Source organism: Lynx rufus, unplaced genomic scaffold, assembly GCF_022079265.1.
Source record: "Lynx rufus isolate CCGP_SWC_20201006 ecotype Redwood Valley unplaced genomic scaffold, mLynRuf1.p SCAF_5, whole genome shotgun sequence".
In the NCBI taxonomy this organism is placed as follows: Eukaryota; Metazoa; Chordata; class Mammalia; order Carnivora; family Felidae; genus Lynx; species Lynx rufus.
Window position 1 is genome coordinate 60,720,472 of NW_025814867.1, and position 17,218 is coordinate 60,737,689.

A 17,218-nucleotide genomic window follows, 5' to 3' on the forward strand; every position below is an offset into this window, starting at 1 on the left:
TCTTGAATGAGGCAGGGAGTTACACATGTGTTGAGCAGATGATAGGAGTGCTGATTATGTGTGTTCATGGTCACCTCAGGTGTGAGTGTGTGTGTGTGTGAGTGTGTGTGTGTGTGTGTGTGTGCATGTGGTGTGGTGGAGGCCACTTAGCTCAGAGAAGAGTTCATGCTCCCTTTTGGGAAAATACAAAGATGGTAATGGTCTGGCAGATAAATGTACCAAGCAGGATGCTACATTTAGAGAAGTGAGTCAGGTCTCAACTAAGAGAAAAAAAATGATGTAAATTTATGACAATAACCAGCTGCATGAACTTGGGGAAGTTACTCAACTTCTTGGTTTCAGAATCTTCATGAGTAGAATTAGAAGACTAAATCACATGATCTGTAAAACTCCCCTCCAGTACTTAGTTTTAAAAAGGGGGAGAGGGGGAAGTATAAGAATGCTCTATAGGGGCTCCCCCCCAAAAGAAAATATGCTATGTTCTAGGTGGTATTACTGCATTCATACTGGCAGTAAGTACTTTTTTTTTTTTTTTTTTTTACCGATGCTGAACCCTGAACTACCAGGAACTCTTCTTACATTGCCAGTGGAGATTTTAACACTTAATGGCAAGTGGATTCTTTGAAAAGAATACAATTGAAATGTAGTTCTTTATTCGCTTAGTCGTTCCTTTTCATACATTGATACTATGTGCCAAGCATAGCGTTCAGCACTGGTGATATAAAGTGACAAAGCCAAATTGGTCCTGTCTCTAGTAGGGTGAGATAAACAAATGAGTACAGGATTATCCTACAGTGCTAAACTCAATAATAATGATCTTATATAACAGCTATCAACACACACATACATAGATATTATTGCACTATTCTTACAGTTAATGTAGTTTTGAAATGTTTTCAAGCTAAAAGTTAACAGTGAAAATTTCAGAATTTGAGCTCAAGCAGGTGAAGCACCACTGATGTCCTGCTGAGTTTATGAGGACAAGCCTCCCTCATGGAAGCCACTGGCTCTGGGGTCAGTTCAGCTTTTATATCCAGGAGTCACACAGCACCCCTCCTCGCCACCCAGGTACCCATGACAGTGCCCATTCTCCAGTGGAGTCTGCATCTCATAATATTGCTTGTTTCTCATACTATTGGCTATTGAGTATAAACATTTGCAACAGTGAAGCATAGGTGATTGAACAGTTTCCTTAGTTGGATTCTCCTTATAATTCCTGGAATTAATGTGGAGAGAGCAAGTTTGCAAAAGGTCAAATACCAAGGCATCTCTGAGGCTCAGAAAGGCTACTAAAGGACCCATTAACATTTTCCTCCTAGCTATCTTGCCAGCAATTTGGGTTTCCTATCCAACATCCCCTTCTGGTGTCTGCCTTGCTAGTAGAACCCCGTTCCATACACAACATTGTGCCCAACACCAGGAAAGACAGCTTGCCTTCCCAGATTCCCTTCCAGGCAGAAATGGCCGTGTGACATAATGACACAGTTCTGGACAATGAAACCATATGTGGAAGCCTGTTGGGACCTTGGAAAGTCTTTTGCTTTAAATAAAACAGGAAAGGTACTCCCTCTTCTCTTCATCCTGCCCTGTATGCTGACAGGATGACTGGAATAGCAAAGGGAAAAAACAACAAAAATGTCAGAAAATTAATACTTAAGCCCCTTAACCAACATCAGCAACTGTTTTTTTTTTCAAGATTTCTTATGTTAAAAAAAAAAAACAAAAAACAACTATTTATTTAAACACTACTTAGAGTTTTGTTACCTATAACCTAATAAACTATAACAGATATAAACAACGAGGAAGATAACATTTGTCTTGTTGGAAATACTAGTGCATGTGCAAGGTTAAAAGGTTAAAGTGTGCTTTTGGAATTGTTGGACGTAGGTTTTTGAGAACCAGCTAAGTGACATGTCTGATCAAGAACAGGCCATAAATGCTGGAGTGTGTTTCCTTAGGTGTGAAATCATTTTCCCAGATTTCTCTGCCTTTTTGTATTTTGAACACAAAGACAGCAAAGGAATAGGTAAAGGTTATTTCTTTTTTTTTTTTTTTTCCTTTTACCTGGGAACAGAGAAGTATCTGTTTTTCTTCTTCTTCTTCTTCTTCTTCTTCTTCTTCTTCTTCTTCTTCTTTTTCCTCTTAGGAAAGAAAAAGTGGAAAACAAATCTAGCTATTTTCAATTAACTAGTTATAGAATTTTAGGGATCATTCTTTTCTAAATTACAAGAAAAATCTGATTAGCCAGGGGAGCTTTCTAGCTGGTAACTGTGCAGACCAACAGAAAAAAGAGGAATGCCTAATTACACAGTCTACTTCCTTTTTCTCCCCTTTCCTTCATTTTAGTGGTAAATTATCAGCAAAGAAAGTGGGGGGGGGCATATATTGGGGGAAATAGGGAAAATAAGAGAATAAATCTAGTGTTTTAGCATTAGGGAAATAAATATGAGTGCTTAATAATCAGTACTCCACGAATACAGCTACCCATGAGGCAATGTAAATCAGGCTATTTTGGTTATAAAAAACAAGCTCACTTAGGTAGCCAAGTGATGGGGATTTGTTATATAGAGGAAGGATGGGGAGAGAGAGAGAGAGCCAGAGAAAGAGAGACATATTAGGCACTCAGAAGTAAGGAATTACAGCACTGCCAAGTTTGATGAAGATCATTCAGGAACCAAACAAGGGCTGGGAATTGGATTATTTTATCTCAATAGCAATCAATTGAATGTTCACCTAAATGTCACTTGAGCAACTCAACGGCTGTTTCTTTTTGTATTTCTACATTCGTTCACTACAAACTGACAACTTACCCTCTGGTCAACTTGCTTCACCTCACCTTTACCCATGGTTTCTGCTTCCTCCTGACGTTGGCTCATGTATGTTCCTTTTGCTTTATCGCCTCACTATATACCTTTGGCTTAATCTCCCACTGCCAATCAAGTTTTAGAATTACACAGTTTAGAATTTGGAGCAAAATCTGAAGTGATCCAGCTCATCGCGTTTGAACAGAGCCACCTATGGATTGGCTACTCAAAGGCCATCACCAGAAATTTTGGCCCTTGGACAAAATTGCTGCCCTGTTCCAATCAGTACAGCTAGGAAGAGTGACAGAAATAGCCAAGATCCTTTCCCTTCAGCAATGACCATGGTGGGGCAGTTTCCTTCAGAAGAGGCATCTGGAGGAAACCAAGGTCCCTCATCTAGCACTTGTGAGTACCACCGGAAAAAGAGGATAAAAAAGATGTTAGCGAGTAGACTGGTATGCAGAGAATAACTTCCTATTCATACTTGCAAAACCAGACACCATAGGATAATTACAGAGTACAATGAGGTATTAAATAAGTTTGTGAATAGCCGATTTGATTTAGAAAGATGACTGCTTTTTCCCTGCAGTGGTAGCAAATGACTGGGTTTATTTTCTCAAAGACCTTAGTATCCATGCTTGAAAAAGCTTAGCACTTTTGCTTGGAATATAAATGTCAAACTGTCCAAAATCATAACAACTCTCAAACAATTTTTGGAAAAAGCTTAATAGGAAAGGGAAATGCATAAACATCATAAAAGGGTCAGATACAAATGCCGATCAAGAAAGTCGGAGAAGCAGAGCGGTATTCAGCTGTTTTCACCACCACAGAAATCTTAATTCCGTTTAGAATTCAATCTGTGTAATTTCTTCTTTTTCAAAATTCCTTTGGAATTATGTCCTACTGCTAATTTGTAGCTTTCCAGGCAATGTGCCCAGGTGAAGAGACACCTTTTCTGAAGCACTGTTTGCTTTCTTATTTAGCATCTTTACAAAACAATAACAAGTCTCTTAATTCATGCTGAGTAAAAGATTTTGGAACATTTATAAGGTAATGTTTGGATTCCTCCTATAGGATATTTTCCCTGTAGTCCTAATTTATTTTCCCCCATGGACTTCCTCCCTCCTTGCAGAGTGACCTTGAGTAGATCAGGGATTGCCTAGCTAATTGATCAAACATTATTTTGGGTGCTTTTGTGTGAGTATTTTTGGATGAGATTAACATTTAAATCATAGATTGCCTAGAACTTATTGCTTCTGTCGTGTGGGTGGGCCTCATTAAATCAGTTGAAGGCCTGACCAGAAGAAAAAGTCTGACTGTCCCCTAAGTAAGAGAGAATTCTGTCCTACCTGATGACTTTCAAACTCAGTTATCAGTTTTTTGTGTTTTTTGTTTTTTCCCTGTCCTCAGACTGGCACTGCACCAAAGTTCTCCCACTTCTCAGGCCTTCAGACTTGACCTGGAACTAAATCATTGACTCTCCTGAGTCTCTAGCCTGCCAACTCACCCTGTAGATCTTGGGATTTGCCAGCCACCATAATGACATAAGGCAATTCCTTATAATAAATCTAACTAATATAAAGTCCTATTGCCCATCTTCCATCCCATCATCTTCTAGAGGAGAGAAAGCAGAGAGGGAGCCAAGGGCAAAATACAACGGAGGTAAACTTAGAGTAAAAGAAATGGCGGGGGGGGGTATATTTTGGGGTATCTCTTATGTGTCCCAAATTTTATAGATGAGGAAAGTTAAATTCAGGAAGTTATAATTTATGTAAGGTTACACAGCCAGTAAGAAGAAGTTATTCCACCCATAAGTTTTATGAAAATAAAACTTACAATGTAATTTCCCTTTACCAATAGTCTTCTAGTAAAGTGTAACAACCTGGAAGTAAGGACTTTCTATATCCTTATGTCTGAGTCAGTTGTTTTTTTTTTTTTTTTTTTTCCTCATGGGACCTTTTCCAGAATAACTAGTATACTAGTATTACATCTTCATCTTTTACTGTTTTCCTCTGTGGTGTTGCCCTGTTTTATGGCAATTCATTAATGAGCATTCACTATTTCTTTTGACTGGTATTTCCTGTGCTTTCTTTCTCAATTCTTTGTGGGACTTGCATCCATCTTATCACATAATATCAACAGTAGAACTTAGTTTTGTTGTTTCCAAGAATGCTATTCTATTCAACCGTAGGTACCAGACTTTGCTTGCCACATAAATCTTGAATTCCGTACTCCAAGCAGGCAGTATCTGGAATGAAGCTATACACTGAATTGTGCCATCCACAATTCCTACATTGCAGCCCTAATATGATGGTATTTGGAGATGGGACCTTTAGGACATAATTAGGTTTAGATGAAGTCATGAGGGTAGGGCCTTCACGATGAGATCAGTGCCCTTATAAAAGATACCAGATGGTGCTTCCTCTTCCTCTCCCCATTCCCCTCTTCCTCTCTCTCTGCCATGTGAGAACACAGTAAGAAGGCAGCCAGGAAGAAACAAGCCAGAAAAAATGTTCTCCCCAGAACCTAACCGTGCCAGCACCCTGATCTCAGATTTCCAGCCTCCAGATGTGAGAAAACACATTTTTGTTGTCTAAACCATGCAGTTTATGGTACTGTATTATGGCAGCAGCAGCCAGTGGGCTTAGACATCATTAAAAACACTAGGTATTACTCCAAAGGCATACTATTATATCTTTTATCACAATTGGTATGCATAGTTCACTGGATGACTGGAAAATCATTGAATTTAGTCACATTATTTAATAATTCAAAGTCCACAAGGATTCCATTTTAGCAACATGAGTATGCCACTTAGAACTTTCTCAGAACAGAAATTTGTATCCCAAGTTAACCTGCAAGTTAACAGCAAGAATACCGAGACTAGGGAAAAGAGAAAAACAGAGCTTATTTTCTATTAGTGCTACTTATGGGCAAAGGGGACAGGGAAAACTGAGAAGAAAGAACCCACCGCTTTCTGCTGAATTTGCCCCAATGAAAAATAGAGTGAATGATTTATCTCTAAGACCCAATCTTTTAATCCATAGGTCTCAGGAAGTTTGGATTTCACAAACTGGCAAAATTTAAAACTGGAAAGGAAACTTCAGGTTTGGAGAATAATGGTGCCTGTCTGATTCTGTATATCCCCACAACCTCCTAAATAAAATGATAAATTCAACAAGGAGAGTAAGTTAGACCTTAGGTGACTTATACCTTCAGTATTACTAGCAGACAGAGAACACTGCAACCGTCAAATGACCTGTAAGTAGAGAAGAACAATTCCAACAGACTCTCACTTCTCTTTTGCTGATGGCATGCCTATGAATGAATAGGGCAAGTAAGGGGAAGTTTAAAAGATTCTGTGGAAAGGAGTAGAAATAGAGGAGTTAGGAACAGCAAAAGTAAAATCATCCCTAGAAAGAGAAAGTACAACATAAATGACAAAATTCTGAACACAGAATTTTGATATATGGTGGGTATACCCAGGTGGGCATATGATGGATGATTCCCAACATTAGCTGCACAGAAGACGCAGGAATGGAAATGGAAGCTTTGGTAAAGCATTGCACCCAGAGAAGAATGAGACAGGAGAAGGAAACAAAATACAAAGAGAACATTAAGTATCTCGTATAATAATAAAGAAACAAGGTGCACTAGTTTTCTCTTTCCCCAACATCAACACAATTCATTTCTGCTACGGAAAATCCCCACTCCCTCCAAAGAGGAAACCAAGAAGCTAAAGAAAACTGTACCAATACACCCCAACTAAATAAAATATCATCAGATAAGTGTATGGTATATGAAAAAAGGAGACTGAATCATAAGTACAAGTACTAAGAACAGAAATGCACAAAAATAAGGAGAAAGAAATGAGAGTTGACTGAATGCAGAAACAGAAAAAATATATATGTATATATACCAAAAGATTATATTACAAGGTGCCCAAGAGAAAGCAGACTTGGATAAAAATTTAATAAAGGATCTCAAAGAAAATCAAGGGGAAAAATGCAACTAAAAATTAAAGAAAGAAAGTTTAAAAAAAACACAGAGAAAGTAGTTGAAATGGAAGACAGGCAAAGAGGGCCCACCACATGTTTAATTGATGTCCCAAAGGACAAAAACAATGCAATAAGGTTAATGTTTAAAATTATAATCCAAGAAAACTTTTCAGAAATAAAAGAAGACCTCAATCTACACAGAAAGGGCACATCAGGTACCAGGAAAATCAACCTGGAATGGTCAACTCTGATACATATCCTAATAAAACTAATAGACTCTGAAAATTCTCAGAGCTTCCAGGCTGAAAACAAAAACAAAAGTGAAATAATATTAAGACAAGAGAATTAGACTGATATCAGACTTTTCAACATAAACAAACAAAAAAAAATGTGTAGCAGCAACATATAAAGCAAGACAACAGTGAAGCTACATTTTCAAGAAACTGAAGAAAAGAAAATGTTGACCAAGAATATTTTACACAACCAAGATATCCTTTAAGTATCAACACTACAAGGAAAATAATGTTCAACATACAAAAAAATCAGAGAATACTAGATAAATGTGTAATATAACACTACTATACTACTATAATGGTAGTGTATGGTGTAATACTATATAATTGTGTAATGAAAAACAAAACAAAACACCTAGAGGATGAGCTTCATGCAACCAATAGGTGGTTGAGCATACTTAGGCAAAAGGACTCATCAGAAGCATTTCATCTATTTAATTGTAGAATTTAGACCATCTATGTTTTGATAAAGTAGAAAAATGCAATTAAAAAGGAGAGAAAAAGGGGAATGTACAAAAAGAACAATGACTCCCATTCACTAATAGGTGAGAATTAAAGGATAGGATCCAAAATTGATGCCCACATAGTAAGAGTTTAAAAAAAAACAAGGGATTACAAATCCTACAAAATATTAACAAAGGCATGACTAGAATCAAAATAGAAACCTTCCTAAATGCCAAAAGGAAGCTTTTTTTTTCCCCAAAGCAAAGAGAGTACACCAAGTAGAAAAGATATGAATTATACCATAATGCACATACACATTGTAACAAGTTATATGACAGAGTAAGTCCAAACATAACAGTCATACCATACCGATAAATGTGAATGGGTTTAACTCAAGGCCAAAAGACAATTTCAAAAGGCATTACACTAAACAAAACGAACACTTTATAATGTTAAAATCCACATTTCACATTTAAGATGCAACAGGTATGAATATCTATGTGTGAAACAACACAGCAATCACCTATATAAAAAAAATACTACAAGGGATGTAAGGAGAAACAGAGAAACCACTACTAATAGAGACTTTAACACACAGTACAAGACAGGCCAAATGAATAAAAAAAAGTAGGGATATACAAGAACTAAACGACATAAGGTGAATTTTTGTATATATATTGAATAGTACATCCTAATAATAGAGAACATACAATCTTCTCAAGTATACATGAAACATTCACATGGATAGGCAAAAATTTGATCATATATTAGGGCACAAAGAAAACATCAGCAGGTACTATAAAGTTATTACAAACAATACTTGCCGATCACAGTGCAATAAAAATAGAAATTAAAAATGCAACCAAAAAGGCTCTTCCATTTCGAAATTAAGATATTGCAGTAAACAACTTAGGCAAGATAGGGAATAGAAATAAAAATTACAGAATTTCTGAAAAATGGTAATAAATAAATCTGTGGGATACATTGTAAGCAGTGATCAGAGAAAATTTCATAGCACTAAATACCTACATCAGTAAAAAATAAAAATTAATTACATTCCCAACTGAAAGGGCTAGGGAAATAACAACAAAGTAAAACAAACCCGGGGGTGGGGGTGGGGGTGGGGGGGAATAAATACACGAGCAGAAATTAAAAATTTTTTTAAATCAAAATTAAAGAGGTAGTGCACAGAAAATTAATGCATAGAGTTCTGGAAAAATAAAAACAACATAGACAAAATATTTCCTAGTTTAATAAAGAAAATAAAGGAGAGAAAGTGCAAATATACAGAATAAGAAATAACAACAAATAGCTATTGATACAGAGAAAAAAAATTAAACATAAAAGATGTCACTTACTTCAAATGAAATACATCTGAAAACCTAGAGAATACTTTCTTAGAAAAATATGGTTTAACAAACGGACTCCTGTAAAGAAAGCTTACAAAAACAATTTGCATATGAGAAATAAAATTGCCAAAGAATTACTCCACAAAAAAAGCACCAAGTCCACATGGTTTCATGAAGGAATTGTTAAATTTGTCTACATAATAATAAAAAAAATGTATGATAAAAAAATGCATGAGCAAATTCAAAATCACAAAGATATAAAAATGGTGCTTAAACACGAAAGATATTTAAGTTCACTCATAGTGAGAGAAATGCAAATTAAAGCTACAATGAGATACCATTTTTCACCCATCAGATTGGCAAAAATGCAAAAGCTTGACAATATATTGTTAGTGAAGTTTTGGGGGAACAAAGTCTCAAACATTCCTGGTAGAATGTGAATTACCACAACCTTTATGAAAAGAATTTGGCAATACGTAATGAAAGTACATATGCGTATGTCCTTTGACTCAGTAATCCCACTTTTAGGAATCTACCCTGAAGGTATATTTCAAACAAAACAGAAATATGTAAGATCATTCACTGTAACATTATCTGTAATTTTGCAAAATACTGACAACTCCCTGAATGCCCAAGCATTGCAGATTGATTGGATAAAACTATGTACCTCTCACACAATGGAATGCAAGGCCACAACAAAGAGAAAGATAGAGATAAAGAGAGAGAGAGAAAGAGAAAGATAATCTTTATGAATTTACATAGAGTGACTTCAGGCCATGCTAGGTGAAAAAGCAAAGTCTGTAAGAGCATATATGTGAAATAACTAATAAGCAAATGAAAAGATGCTCAACTTTGTCATTAGCGAAATGCAAACTTAAACATGAAATAACACTTTGTATCTACAAGAACATCTGTGATAAAAATTAGTCATTAACAAATATTGGTAAGGATGTGGAGAAATAGGAACCCTCATACATTGCTGGTGGGAATGTAAAACACTATAGCCACTTAGAAAACAGTATGATGGTTTCTTAAAAAGTTAAATATAAACTAATCGCACACCCAACAATTCCAGTCTCAGGTATTTACCCCAAAGAAATGAAAACCAAAGACAAACAGACTTGCACATGAACGATCTTGGCAGCACTTGTGCATCAGGGCCAAAAAAGGAAGCAACTCAAATGTCCACTAACTATTAAAAGAATAAACAAAATATGAGTCCATAGGATGGAATGCTATTTAGCATTAAGAATACTGATAGAAATGCTGACATATGCAATGACATGGTTGAACGTAAAAATATTACACTAATTAAAAGAAAGCCGGACTCAAAAGAGAATAGTGTAGGATTCTATTTATATGAAATGTAAGTCTAGACAAAGAAAGTAGCTAGTGGTAGCCTGGAACAGGAGAGAAGGCAGGGTGTGGTGGGAACATAGAGTAACTGTAACCAGGCATGATAAAGTTTACTGGACTGATGAAAATGTCCCTAAAACTGAAGTTTGGTCAGGTTGCACAACTCTTTAAAATGAGTTAATTTTGTGACATTATACCTCAACAAAGTTATTCTTTCAAGATATATATGTGAATTTTATAATACGTACAGTATGCATCAATACAGTTTTTGTTTTGTTTTGTTTTTTAAAGAGCAAGTAAACTGGGGCGCCTGGGTGGCTCAGTTGGTTGAGCAGCCGACTTCGGCTAAGGTCATGATCTCACAGCTCGTGAGTTTGAGCCCCGCGTCGGGCTTTGTGCTGACGGCTCGGAGCTTGGAGCCTGCTTCAGATTCTGTCTCCCTCACTCTGCCCCTAACCCACTCGCATTCTGTCTCTGTCTCTCTGAAAAATAAACACTAAACAAAAAAAAATTTAAAGAGCAAGTAAACAGAGTTGTCAGCCCTCCCAGTTTTAGCACTGCAAGTCCTGTGTGCCAGGAAAGTTCATCATGGGCCAAAGGGCTTGTCTCTCTATATGCAGGCTACCTTTAATGTAAGAAAAAAGGTGGGGGCGGGGGGAGGTAAGAAAACATACTTTTCTTCATAAAAAGAATCATGGGGGGACACAGTGAAGTTGGATACCTATGAAGGGGCTGGAGAATGGGGCAGAAGGGGTATGAGACCGTAATACTTCTCAGTATACCTTTGGTATAGTTCTAACTTTTAGAAGCATGCTAGTATCCCATATATTTTAAAAACTAAATCAACAAGGATATGAAGTACGGTTGCGTGTGTTTGGGGGAACCTTAAACCTGGAAAAAAACTGAAACAAATGAATCTGATTTATTTCAAATAAATAACATAATCACAGTAAGAGAGGGGAAAAGTATTAATCCAAGTAATTTATGAACACAGAATGTAATTATAGATCCTTATTATTGGGCAGAGTACAAGTGGGCAGAGAACTGCAAACAAGCTTTTAAGTGTTTTTTACAGTGACATGGGCAAAACAATTCTCAGTACTATTTTAGATGTACTACAGGATTGACTGAGTAAATAAATGAACTTTTTGGGGTGCCCAAATTCTGAAGAAAAAGAGACAGAGAAATATGGAATGGAGAAAGCAAGAAAGAACCCTGAGGATGGCCTGGAACTGAAATTATCAGTGTGAACTCATGATTTCTGAAATCAAACACGATGTGTATAGAAGTACCTGTGAAATGTACATGGTGCATTCATATTACGTTTATGTATGTATAGGCACATTTCCTAAATCTGTCTGAACAGGCCTAGAAACAGATGACACCTAGCAACCAGACCTACGTGTCTAATATCACTCCCCAGGAGTTTCTTGAAGAAACCGCTAATTCTAGATCCTAGAACATCTTTTATTTAGGAAAATGTGCTAAAAAAAAAAAAAAAAATTAAAACGGATGCCACAAGGGCATAGGAGCCAGACTGAAGGATCTCCCATTGAGCAAATTTAAGACGATTTAAGCACCAAAGTAATGAATTATAAGCCACTGAAAAAATAGACAACCAGGAGTCCAAAACAATAGTAAATGTAAAACTGCACATAGATAAGCATAGATGAATGACTGGATGGGGACAGAGGAGGGCTCCTGCTTACAGTAGAGGACAGGATGCTGGAGTTGGAAAAATCACCAAAGGCTGCTAAATCCTGGTGGAATATGGTGATGTTAACATAGACTTAAAAAAGAGTCTTCCTCAGATTGTTTAGTAGAAACCAGGTAAAAAATAGTAACTATGTATTGGAGAAACTGAAAAACACCTTGACCAGGTGACCAAAACTGACATTACCAATAGCAGATAGACACTCTGTGACTCTAGATGTGATACTCTGATGACACAGTTTCAACGATGGAGTATTCTGAGAATGAATAACCTGAATCTAATGAGGAAACTCCAAATGAGGAACATTCTACAAAGGGTGGGGGGTGGGGGGTCCAAGACTGCATTCTTCAAAAACATGTCATATCAATGCCATAAAGACAAAGGCAGACATGGAAATGATCTAGAGTAAAGGGGAGTTGAGGGCAAATGAACAACCAAATGATTAAAAAATGGTAAGCTCTAAACAATAGGTGTATCTGGATAAAAGATGTATTGATGTTCTTCGTACCATTCTAAGTCTTGCCAATTTTTGGTAAATTTTAAATCATTTCCATATAGAAAAATAATGTTAAAAAAACAATTAGGAGGAATTGTGATACTGGGTTGTGAACTTCATGTTTGGCTAATAAAGTTATTTAAACTGCAATCACTTAAAAAAAAACAAAAACAAAACCCTAACATCTATTATATTTAAAAAAGTGTGAAGAGGGAACATTTTAAACATCCAAAACATAGGAATAATACGAGAGAGAGAGAGAGAGAGAGAGAGAGAGAGGGAGGGAGGGGGAGAGAGAGAATGGGCCTCTAAAATGCAGAAATTTAGATTTAAGAGAAAAACTTCTCAAAACTTCTCACACTGTCCTGATTTTTCCCATTTCCCTGTGGACGAGGAGTGTTTTGTCAGGTGGTGTTAGGGAATTAGTATTCTAAGCCAGATGGATTTTCAGCAATGAATGAAGTACAGATCAGTGGAAAGATCATGGAGGCAAACACTGAATTCAAATCCCTGCACCAGCAGTTACTAGCTTTGTAATTTTAAGTGCCGGTAGCCAGTTTCCTTAACTGCAAGGCAGACAGCTAAATCATGGGACTGTTAAGAGAATTAAATTCAATGAATGTATTTAGAATACTTGGCAAAGTATTCTTGGCAAAGAGAAGGGTGCTCAGCAAATGTTTTTTCCTCCTCCTTTTTTTCCCTGTTCTCTGGAGATGAATCTGACTAGGACCATATTGGCCCTTTCCTCACTGACCCAAACGCGGCCCCATTAGGATCATGTAGGAAACTGCATTATCCTGAGAACAAACCCCCCTTCTGAGTAAACTTTGTGGTAAACTTCATGTAAATGGAAGCCAGGGATACTAGACAGTGAAATGGAAAGACAGATGGCTTATAAAAACAGATGATTTGGGGAATGGCTGGTAACTGGTGAGTTCCGTTAAAGAGGTCAGGACAACTGGAGGGAATATAGTATTAGTTTATGTTATAAAAGTCTGCTGCTCAGAAAAAGATAAAACAGTATATTTTTTCTTCATATATTCACAAGTCTATTTTGCAAACAACCATCTGTCTACTTCCAAGAGTGAATAATTTATATCAAAAATAAAGAGTATTAAAATCACCAATTCCACTTGTTTTACTATGAACTTTTGAAAAAAAAAAAAAACAATTCAGTAACATGTCCATAAATGATGAGATTTCATCCAATTGTCTATTTTTTTTTTTTGCTTCTTTCCATATATTTCCTGTTCATATCTAATAGGAAGATATCCTCTTATGTTGCCCAAGATAGTAATTCTTTATATTTTTAGAAAAGAAAAAAGTTAAAAAAAAACCTAAATTGCATTATAGCAAAGAAATTTGTATTGCCAAACAGAAATTTAGCTTAACATTTAAAATCTTTATAAAAGATAAACAAATCCTGAGTTTCCCTTTATTTTATCATAATTGAAAAATGAAATCACTTAATATGATCACCTGATACATAATTTCCGTAAAACTTCTCTATGATGAAACAAAGCTCTATATATTTAAAGAGTGTGTATAACATTTATAACTCATGACAATTCCAAACCAACTAGCACTGGTATAGCTCCAAATTACTATTAGTTGTGGCTATTTTTGGAAAAAAAAGGTACAAAGCTTATTAGGTAGGGCCCAGCATACCAGAAAAACTTAACTTTACATTGTCACAGAGTTCAAGAAGTGACATTACAGTGTGAAGACACTATAAACTGCCATTTCTTTCTCATAAGTTTCTTAAAACAGGTTGCAAAAATATTCAGTACCTCATATATAATAACTAACAAAAATATTTCCATTGGCTACTGTTTGCCCAGAGTGACTAAGGACCAAAAAATAGAATTCTTGTTGCTTTATTATCTGATAAACTGCTAGTAAGCTCCCGTTAGAAGTTCTTTAGACATTACACCAAGTTGTCTTGGTCTTCTGATCATATATATATATATTCATATATATATATATATATATACATATATATATATGTATTTTTTCAAGTAAAGAAATGTTTAACAGATGTAAACTATTTATTGAATATTTGCCACCAAATATTGTTAAATACATTATCTTGCAGCATATCGCTTTCAAGTTAAAATGTCAAACAAACACCAATATTTACAATTCTTTTAAGGAATGTTATATAATGACACATTAAGGCGTAAATTCTTTTGGCTTATAATTCTTAAAAGAATGATAATAGCAAAAGTGATGCAAAATCTTCAGTGTGAGATTATGATTAAGCTACATTTTACAAAAATATGGTGTAAGATGGCAATAATCCCATTCAACATCCTGGATTAAATCCCTTCAGGAGGGACTGATAATTTATACAGTCAAACTTTAAAATTTACAGATAAAGGCAGTTCAATACTGCCACTGAGAAGTACATCTCTTAACATATACAACTTTCAGGCCACAGTTTTGAAGGTCTGAAGTATCAAGTTGGTTTGATGAATTAGTCGGTTGGCACTTATGAACACATTTATTGCCCTGTTTAAAAAAAAAAAAAAAAAGCATTAATTTTACCAAAAAAAAAAATCATCCTTTAAAAATATTTATACTTGACACCATCTGCTAACAGTAGCACTGAAATCAATTTAGGGGGAAAAAAAGAAAGGCAAGTTAGTACTGAGGATCTTATCCTTCATACCAGTTGGTACTGAATGCTCCTGCATCATTTGAAACTATCCTAGGAATTACTGCCCCCTAGTGGTTCTGGCTGGCAATAAGGTGTTGGGCTGCTAATGATAGGTGGCGCCTCAAAACCCAGATCTCATGGCTAGGTTGAACAAACTGGCCAAACAGGATTCAATGTAGTTTCCAGCTCCAATTTCATGTAAGTTACCAGAATAGAATCTTCTCCTCAAAGTCTCTATATCAATGGACATGATACTTAAGAAAAAAAGTTAATTACTCGAAATCTGAATTATCCCAATCTCTCTTACCTTCTTTCAAAAACAAAAAACAAAACAAAAAACCAGGAGAATTCTAAACTACTTTTGAAATAAATCTACTTTTAAAATAATCATGTGGCTTCAATATTGAAAGCTGATGATATAAAAATATGTTCTTAGAAATTACTTTGTGCTGCACACATTTCTTCTATCAGCCCATCTTTGGGACAAAGAACTGATGCCCTAGTCCCATAGTGTGGTCTTATCAGTTTCTAAGTATCATAGCTAAAACTTGTATCTTTATCCTAGACATTTCTCAAAAAAGATGGACCAGAAAGAATTAGTGGAATTAATGCAAATACATCCCTCTATTGAAAGATGGCTCAAAGATCAGGTTCTGTTAACAGTTTCCAGTTTTGAGAAAGCAGGTACAAAACTCGTGGCACGTTATTCATACGCAAATAATTATAATTTAAAGAAGCTACTGAATGGAGAAATAGTAGTAGCAGGGAGCCTGAATAATCCATATGCAGAGTACGTAACTTCAGATTAATGAAAATTAGGCTCTAAAGGAATTTCAACCTTTCAATGTGCTTATTTCATGATAGTTCTTAATTAGAATCAGAAATAATGATCCCATCAAGTAAATTATTCTTTTAATGTGTTTTGGTTACTTGGGCTTAGCAGTGGAGACCAAGGAAAAACAGATGTAAGGTTATTTTCAGAACACACCTGCAAGCTTATTAAACTAAGTCGTCAAGGAACATTTCCCCTAGACTATCTGAACAGTAGTAGGGAATAACACAAAACCATTAATAAAATGTAGCTCAGTATCTTTAATTTATAATGTAAATGTAAATATTTCAACTTACTTGAACTGTTAAAAAATAACTGAAAATTAACAGACCATTCTAATGTATTTTATTTTTTTAAATATTATTATAATACTGTAATGGTTTGACATGGATTTAGGGATCTTTAAATTTCAAATGGCAGGATAAAATGTTAGAGGCCCCTGCCAGTTATAAATGAAATAATCATTACTTAGATGATTTTTCTGACTTTAAAAACAACGCCCAATTTACCTTTTTAGTATACTACTCGTAGAAGAACCCTGAAAGCTTCCCTCCTTCCACAAGTTAGTCACAACCTTTGCAGCACTTTTAAATCACCTGGAATACTTTTTTTTTTTTTTTAAGTTTAATTATTTTGAGAGCAAGAGAGAATGGGGTAGGGGTACAGAGAGAGAGGGAGAAAGAGAGAATCCCAAGTAGGCTCCATGCTGTCAGCACGGAGTCCGACACGGGGCTCGATCTCACAAACTGTGAGATCGCGACCTGAGCTGAAATACAGGCGGAATGCTTGACTGAGCCACGCAGGCACCCCCTGGAATACTTTTTAAAAAGACTTAAACCCTAATTCCAAGCTAACTGAATCAGAACCTCCGAAATTGAGACCACGGCACTGGAATTTTTAAAAACTGAACCCAAGTGATTCTAATATGCAAAGTGCATTAAGAACCACTGCTTTAACTTTAGTTCTCAACAGACCTGGCAGCATCAGTATCATCTGGAAACTTCTTAGAAATGCAGATTCTTGGGTGCATTCTAGACCTACAGAATGGACAATCTGTTCTTTAATAAGCCCTCCCGGTGATTCTGAGGCTACTAAAATTTAAGAACCACAGCCTCAGGGGCTGGTAAAGTAGGGTAGTAAGCCAATCTCACTCCCCATGTTTCTGTATGGCTTGCAAGCTAAGAATACTTTTGTATTTTTAAACGGTTAAAAAAGAAGAAGAAAAATATTATGTAACAGGTGCAAATTATACAAAATTCAAATCTCAGTGTCT

General features: G+C 35.9%; 1 protein-coding gene across 1 annotated transcript in view; it reads right to left on the bottom strand.

The window, feature by feature from the left end:
* Positions 1 to 14,483: 14,483 nt before the first annotated feature.
* Positions 14,484 to 17,218, bottom strand: part of PDCD10 (programmed cell death 10) — a 47,433-nt gene continuing 44,698 nt past the window's right edge. Inside the window, exon 8 of the mRNA XM_047098722.1 lies at positions 14,484 to 14,965. Within this exon, the coding sequence (XP_046954678.1) occupies positions 14,884 to 14,965 (82 nt within the window). The 3' untranslated portion in view covers positions 14,484 to 14,883. The remainder of the gene's footprint in view (positions 14,966 to 17,218) is intronic.